Source organism: Aphanomyces astaci, assembly GCF_000520075.1.
Source record: "Aphanomyces astaci strain APO3 unplaced genomic scaffold supercont1.3, whole genome shotgun sequence".
Lineage (NCBI taxonomy): Eukaryota > Oomycota > Saprolegniomycetes > Saprolegniales > Verrucalvaceae > Aphanomyces > Aphanomyces astaci.
Genome location: NW_009798266.1, coordinates 164,229 through 172,634, shown reverse-complemented (window position 1 = coordinate 172,634; position 8,406 = coordinate 164,229). Strand labels below are relative to the sequence as shown.

Below are 8,406 nucleotides of genomic sequence, written 5' to 3'. Positions count from 1 at the left end.
GACTAACTACTACTTCGAAGTACATAGTAATAGACAAATATATATGTTTTACGAAATAAATGTGCCGGATACAATTGGAGATACGAAACACGAAATTTCGTAAACCCAGATAGTGGACATATTTTGATTTGGTATTTGTATGCCAAAATTATATCCAGAGATATAAAGGGTTTTACGAAATCGAGCATCCGGACACAGTTTCAGAATCTCTGAGTAAATATTCTATTAATAGTATGAGATAACATTTTGTGCTACCAAATAAATCAAATATTTTTGTGAACAAATTGGTTGTATTTCATTACCACGTCAAGCTATCGATACACCGAGCGTGGCAGACATGTCAATCTTGTCGACAAGTCCTCGATATCGTAATATATCAAGTCACCAACGTCAAACTGTACCAGCTAAATTCTCGTTGACTATGCGGCTTTCGAAATCATCAGCGTACACGAAGCTGTTGACGACATTCCCCTTGATACATAATGCCGGCTTTGCCAAAAGTGACTTCTTCAGCTGCTTTCATGGGCAAAACGCGTCGGGTCTTTCCGCATCCTTTCCGCATCCAGGCAGTGTCGACTCTTCCTTGGGCGTCCGCTGCTTTGTTACACTGGGATCTGAGAGTTCGCCTTCTCGATGTCATAGTCGCCTTGAAGCACTGAAGTTGCGAGTGCATGTGAGTAGTACCACCCACACTGCTAATACTGTACCCCTTGCACTGACAGCGGTACTTTTGCGCAAGTAGCTTGATCTAAGTCATACTAGTACATTAGAAATCAGCCGAAACTTACCTCTTGTTTGATCCGGAGTGGACTTTTATTGTAGTGCTCAACATCGATCGACTCGTCGATTTCCACGAAGTGCATGGACAAGTACTTAATATTGATGTTCACCGCCCTATGTACTTCTTGTTTCTGACGTCGTCATTGGTAGGGCGTCGGCATTGCCAAAACAAACGTTGTAATCGCTTGACTTGAACACGATGCCACGCAGTCTTTGTTCGTCTTTTCTTGGGTGCCATACTTGTTGGTAGTTTGTTTTGTCTTCAAAAAGCAACAGCATGCAGGCGATCTGAGCGGCACTCGTGCATCCAGCGCAAATGCTGTGTCATAACGTCGTCGAAGAACGCAAGTTGGGAGAGGTTCGACTTGTTTTCTTCCGCGCACCGCACAGGTCACGACCTAAGAAGCGGGTGCACTTTTTCACAGTCTCGAACATATTCACGTAGCTCACATCACTTTCCGATCGAACAAATATGTACGCCCAGGACAAAACTAATGCGGCGTCTGTTTCTCCACATGCGTTGTCGCTCCACCAAATCCCCCCAAAGGCCAACGGCTGTGATTAGGCTTGTACGTCCCATCTACGGATGATACAGCATCGGTTCCTTTGCCGTCCATTGACACGAAAACGTTAAACTTCGAACACCGCGGCAATGGTAGATACAAACTTTGTCCCTGCATTTCTTCGTATGACAGTAATCCGGTGGCTTCGAATCTGGCCCCGAGTCGGCAGGTCCTCCAGAACGCGGGGAGTTTTCGAGTACGTTAGTGTTAGTGAGGTGAGGACGTCCAACGGCCCAGAACCACCAAGGAGCATGCTGTCGATTTCAGGCAGGAAACGATGGATCTTGGTTCTCGATAAAATCACTTCGGCATCCAGGTTGTGGTGGACACTGACGTGGTCACGCTCATTGTAGACGACACGTTCAGCCCTATCACGCTTATTGCCGTTGCCATCACGATTGCTGTTCCGGCTCTGGACGTCGTCTGGCGGTCCGAATCGTCGTCAGGGTGATGGATGTCAAGTTCACTGTCATACAGGCTTCGTCACGCTCGTTGCCGTCGTTGATCTCGCGGGATTCGAAGCGGTCACGGCCACGGTTGCTCCTACTCTCATGGGCAAGGTCTTGAAAACGATGGTAGTCGAATCGTTTTCATGACCTTGCCCATGTGCTATGCAATCATAGGTAGTAAGTATATCACATTAGGTAATATCCCTAATGCTCTAAAACGATCCACTCCATCACAACAGATTATGTGCCTACTAACAGTAGTAAGCTCGAAAATACCCCAAACGGTCTAAATTGCTTCATCCCAAAGCCTCGCTCGGAAATAATCCATCGTTTCCACGTATCCGACTGCCATGGCGGCAGTGGTTTCTCCTGGACGAACTTTGCATCCGCATCGTCGACACCGTCGTTCATGTCTGTGTTTGGGTGTTGATTATTTGCTGTAGTCTTCAACACTGGCATCCAAATCACCAATGACTTCTTCGACCACCAGTGTTGGACCTAGGCTGGTATACGTTAGAAGTACAGTACATCTTGAAATGTAATAATTCGATTATGAAGTGAAAGCTCGGTGTTTGGTTGTTAAGAATCACTTCACAAATTGTGATAAGACTAGAGATAAGGTAATCCATAGATCGCGAACGCCATCGATATCACGAACGGTTGTCATTATATCCAATCCAATGGCTTCATTCTGTAATGAGGCCTTTTCATTGGATATGATTATATTCAGGCAAAGGAACAGGAAACCATCTTGAAGTTCAAAACTAAGATCATTTTTATGTTGTCCAATACATCAAATTAGTTATCATTTTATTATAATGCGTTCAAATGTTAATGTAGACTTGAGTTCGTATACTAGTATAAATTAAAATGCGTCATGACATCCAGGTATAATATTTTGTAAATTAATATTCCAAACATACAAAACTAAGACATTACGACCGTTTGCGAAAGACAAAGCCAAAATTGTTTCATTTCTTTGACGTTACTTTATAATTTCAAGTACTACGTAGTACATACCGTAGTTCGTAAGTTAAAGGTTGCATGCCAGATCCAAAATTTATACAATATTTCACAGGATGGTGGTACATTTTGTGACTTCAACTTGGGTAAATTATAAGTTGCATACAAATTCCAAGATAACGACGAGGTCCTGCAATTGACATTGAAGTATACTTTTTTAGAGAACATCAAAACATAGAATATTTATTATCAAAAGGTTCTCGATGGTTCTAGCATTTTCCAAAACCCGGCAATTCGGCGGTCGACAGCAGCGAAGACGCCCTCCACGCAAAGATAAGGGAACAAGCTCAAGGGCACGGTACGTCCACCACACATCTATCCACTCGGGTGACGTCATACTAGACCCATCTAAACGATATTCTACGTAGATATGATTCAAGTTTCAACGCAACCAACCACGACTGCTGTCGGCTGCCGACGCCATATCGCGAGACAGTCCAGATGCAATGGTAAGATTCCAAGTGTCCGAATATATGATAGTAATATGATAGGAGAAACTGTGCGTGGCGCACTTATTGACCCGCGGCAATAAGCGGACTCGATGACGACTCGGTACGTGACCTTGGTAGACGAGGGTGTTTGAGCGCATCGATAAGGCATGTTTTTGGAGACAATACAGACAATACATAAAACTTTAGTATACTTACGATTCATTTTCAATCAAATATCTCCATACTTTCATCGACTACGATATCTGTGGCAAGATTGATACTTCCAAAATTTCTCGAGATTGCATCGATGTCATCGTCGGGCTCATCATCGCTACCATCGACCGCACTTGAGTTATTGAGCAGCAACTTTGTGCGCCGGAATCCCATGATGATTGTAGATTGCGGCAAATCAGCCCACGCGGTGTTGACCCAACGCACGATTGTTCATCTGTCCGGTGGGACCAATTGAAACGGCTTTGAGTTGTCATGCGCTCGCACTTGCTCCATGAGGGTGTCGACCCAGTACTTTCGCAGCTGGGACTTGAAGGGTTTGTTCCATGCGACGTCAGCTGGCTGGCACGACCAAGTGAATTGCGGGGGCACCTTCTCGAGGAGAACATTAATTTCATTGGCGTAATTTTGAACCTAGTCCGGATAATTTTAGGTCGATGAATTTCATTGGATAAAAAATACCTTATCCGTAAAGTGACCCGAAAAATCATCCCACAGAAGCAAAATCTTGTCGGCCATGTTTGACCGTGACCCAAAGTGAAAGCGGAGGAACTCGACAGATATGTCTTCATTCCACCATGCGGAGGGGTTGCCGTAGAGCCTGCTGGGGTACTCGGCCATGAGGTGCGTGACCTCCCGCCATACGAACGGACCGAACCCTTGTCGCTCGTTGATGTTGGATTGGACTGTCGTGGCGACGGTGGACTTTCGTTGCTTGAGCACAATGAACAACGGATACTTGTTTCCATCAGAGTCACCCAATAGCATTGCAGTTGCTCGCTCCTTGTCTTTGCCCCCACAACGAACCCACACGGTCTTCACCCCGCGAGCATTGATCGTACGCTTGGGTAAGTACTCGTAAAAGACGCCGGTTTGGTCAGCGTTATAACACTTTGTTATATCGTTAACTAACATGACCTATAACACTGTTAAATAGCCAAATGTATAATTAAGCATACCTCGTGAACACGCCTACTAAAGGCGTCCAAAGCAGCGCTGGCATCTTCCTCTTTGTCTTGTCCTTGCCTTGTCTTTTGTCGTAGCGTGAATCCATGGCGTTTCTTGAAACTGTCCACCCAATCCCGCGATGCCTTGAACTGATTGGATGAAATCCCTTGTTCCTCCGCAAGTTCTCTGGCCTTTAATTGCAGCATAATTGTAGCCACTGGGATACCTTCATTTCGCATCTCTTGAACCCATTGGACAATAACCGCCTCGATAGCACAATTTAAGGAGGTTCCCACACCAACACTTCGGAGTTTCTTTAGCTGAGACCTCGAGGAGTATCCGATCTGTTCGACCTTGGTACGCATTTTTACCCAATCGCGGACGACTTTGGACATGTTTCGACGGTCTTTGCCCACAAGCTGTGGATAGAATCGCGTGAGGGTAGCAGACATACCATGTAAGGCATGGAAGTTTATTACTTCAACCTTCTCCTTATAGTCGTGGCTCTGACGCATGTACTGAAGCCGTTGATGTGGACGTCCGTTGAAAATGTTGGGGTGTCCCGGAGAGCAAACGCCGTATCGATTCCCCTTCCGTCGGGTCGGGATCGAGTTGCATGATGGGTCCTCCTCAGACGCTGCGCTAGTCCCGCTGTCCTCGTCCATGTTGGATTGTCAAATGTAATGTTTATTATACGAAAAGACGATAATTTCAATGGCTAGGGTTTTGCGTGCAAGGTGACACTGTCCATTCATGTGCTGCCATTTTACTCTGAAATCAAATACTCGACAATATAATTATGTTTTTCAGGTTATTTGACTTGCCAAGGTCATACGTCGAAAAAAAAACAACTAAGGGTAGCGTTGGAAAATATAAATCCAGCTGCATTTTTAGTGCCCAGAAGTGCCTGAAATATTAGGATATTTCAGGCACTTCTGGCACTAAAAATGTAGTTGGATTTCGTAGTACATACCGTAGTTCGTAAATTAAAGGTTGCCTGATATTATAAGTTGCGTGTGGGATTTTCTCTACAAAATTATATAAATGGTGCAACTCCCAAATATAAGAAACCAAGGGTTTCATCTCGAGACTTTTTGTATTGGAGTTCTTCAAACATTTGACATTTTAGGGCACAAAAAGTATTGATGGATTACCTTATGCAAATTCTACGGCAACTATTAGTACTCCGAAAAAGTGATCATAAATTGGTCATTTACGTTAGTAATCCGACCACGGTTTGGCGTTTTCTGCAGCACGAGCCGAATCGTTTTCGGCTGCTCCGTAGTCGTAGTTGTTGGTGTCACCATAAGACTCGCCGTTGTCGTAGCTGAACTCGATAGAATTGTTGTCCGCGTATGCTACTTGTTGGGACGCGTCGTAGTACCCGCCGAGGCCATCTGGGCTCCAGTACGTTCCCGTTGCAGTGTCGTAGCACCCTCCAAACTCGTCGTAAACCCATTGCGATGCCTCAACGTCTGGCATTGCAGCTGCACCGAACTCACTGCTAAGATCATTTCCACAAGTCTTGGTGGCATCCGCAGGTTCACTGTGAGATTCCATCGACACGTAGGAAGTGACGGGGGCAGCTGTAGGGGACGCTACGAATTGAGGCTTCTTCTTCGACGCCCGGGAAAAGATGGCGACGCAGCCTTCGTACCCGTTTGCCGCTGCTAGTTGGGCAGGTGTCTCCCAATCTGAATTTTGTAGCAAAGTGTCGGCCCCCAAATTTACCAGGTGATTAACCAATTTTTGATGGCCTACAACGCAATTTACAGGTTACACAAGGTATCGCTCCAACGTACCAGAATGGGCTGCCCAGTGAAGGGCAGTGTCCCCGCGCTCATCGGCAGCGTTCAAATCGACTTTGAACTTTCTCAGCGAGCTCACCTGCAACATACCATCGTTTTGGTTTCATCGGTATATAAGTATATATTGTTGATATGTTTATCAAACATTACATCCATGCATGTTTAACAGCAATAATGAATAGATGATGGTCATGGCATCATCAAGACGATGGGGAGAGCCTACCATTTCCAGTCCGCACTTGCACTCCATGGCATAATGCAACGGCGTTCGGCTGAGGACGTCTCGGACGTCTGGGTCCGCCCCCATCTCCAACAAAAACGTGACGAATGTCGAGTGATTGTACGCAATCGCCAAGTGCAGCGGCGACCGCCCTTCGGCGTCCCGAACGTTCACGTTCCACGTGTTTTCTTGTTGCAACACACAGGCGCATTCGACGTGACCGAGGATCGCGAGTACATGCAGGGGGAACGTGCCATCGTAGGACGCACAGTTCAACGACCCGCAGCGGTCGCGCGCAGTCTCGATAAGCAACTCGCATGCCCGCCTGTTGTTCTTGGCACATGCATGATGCAACGCCGTGTAGCCCTTGTTGTCGACGGCGTCGAGTCGGGCAACATGCATGAGTTTATCCAGCAACATGGGATGGCCTAGTCCATTGCTTAGCAACTAAACGATGGTATGGTTGGGAGGAGGATAACTACCGTGACCAGCCAGGATCATCAACGGCGTCACCCCGTCATAATCCTTGGCATGGACGTCGGCTCCATGTTCCAAGAGAATATCCATCACGTCATGCTGTTTGTCATCATGTGGCATAGCCACAACCACGTGCAAAGGCGTTTGCCCCGCCGCCTACCCACGACAACCCTCAACAAACAAGCAACAAAGCCAAAGGACAAAACTACACTCTGCATCGACGACCTACATCTCGTTCGTTGACGTCGCGGTTATCGTTCAAGCTGTCCAGGAGGTCCGGAATCGACAGACCAGCTGCCGCGTCGAGGACAGTAAGCGTTCGTTTGGTAGTTTTTGTCTTGTTGACTTGGGCGAGGCTCTCGGACCGGTGCAGCACTTTTCCGAGAGCGTACTCGGGGGGCATGGTCAGTTGGATGGTTGTATCTGTCTCGACCACTTCCACTTGCCCAAGCACTTCGAGAGCGGCGAACTCCCAGTCCTTGGTACGGACCTTGGACGAGCGAAACATGTGTAATGCGTTGAGCACCCTCCACGTCGCCTTGTCCAGTTGGAGGGACCCGCGCTTGCGATGCTGGATGCAGCTCACATACGCCACGCCTTGGCTTAGCCACAGCGCGTAATACGGTTCGTCCGCGGCAGTTGTGCCGAGAGCCACAGCCGTGGACCACACCTTTTTGCTCAAAAAGTTGCGGGCAGCTGCAATCAATGTCTTGGCTGCGCGTCGCCGCCTTAGAAACGCCCGTACCAGGCGCTGTATGCGGGTAGCCATGCGATAATGCCACAACCACCACCGGTACTCCACGTACGTGCGATAGGCTTTTTGAATGGACAACACTGCGCGTCGACGCTGGCGGCGCCACGTCACAAGCCGCCAAACCATTGCAAGGACTGTTTGGGCGTGGGTTCGAACGCGTAGCCGATACGCTGCCCAACAACGTTGAAGTCGACGACTGGCTTGACTTCGCCACCGGTGGCGCTGCTGGATGGCCAGCATGGTGCCCTGTACGAGCCACGCTGTTGTGAGGGGACGAAAGACGCAGCGGAAGTGCCATCGTCGCATGCAATTCCGCCACTGCATTTGAATCCCAGTGGAGGCCACGCGAAGCTGCATCCGACGAACTCGACGCGCTCGCCACCAGCTTTGGACTGTTCTGGCAGCCGTCACGCATCGTCGTCGTCGCTGTGCCTTGGTTCGCTGCCGCCACCACATTTGAATTCTCGCTGAGGCTAGTGTCTGGCCTCGCCTGACTTGGCTGGATTTTGCAAGGCGCCACCACTGCTGCACTGCGACCGCATGCACGTTGCGTTGCTGTTGAAGCTGGACGCGTAATACACGCCACTTGCTTTGAATGATCCGCGCCTGCAGCTGTTGGTTCATGCGTGCAGATTCTGCTTGCACCGTTTGCAGTTTGAGTTCCCACTTTTGTTGAGCGACCATATCTCGCCATCGGCGCTGGATAGACCGAGCTTGAACAG

General features: G+C 48.1%; 1 protein-coding gene across 3 annotated transcripts in view; it reads right to left on the bottom strand.

The window, feature by feature from the left end:
- Window positions 1-5,617: 5,617 nt before the first annotated feature.
- Window positions 5,618-8,406, bottom strand: part of H257_01660 (hypothetical protein) — a 6,721-nt gene continuing 3,932 nt past the window's right edge. Inside the window, exons 8-12 of one of the 3 annotated variants that reach the window (XM_009824970.1) lie at window positions 7,160-7,600; window positions 6,936-7,086; window positions 6,457-6,881; window positions 6,228-6,312; window positions 5,618-6,182 (exon numbers count right to left, since the gene is read on the bottom strand). In XM_009824970.1, the coding sequence (XP_009823272.1) occupies window positions 5,644-6,182; window positions 6,228-6,312; window positions 6,457-6,881; window positions 6,936-7,086; window positions 7,160-7,600 (1,641 nt within the window). In that variant the 3' untranslated portion in view covers window positions 5,618-5,643. Of the gene's footprint in view, window positions 6,183-6,227; window positions 6,313-6,456; window positions 6,882-6,935; window positions 7,087-7,159; window positions 8,117-8,406 lie in introns of all 3 variants that reach the window. The other 2 variants (XM_009824969.1, XM_009824968.1) reach the window with 2 other exon arrangements.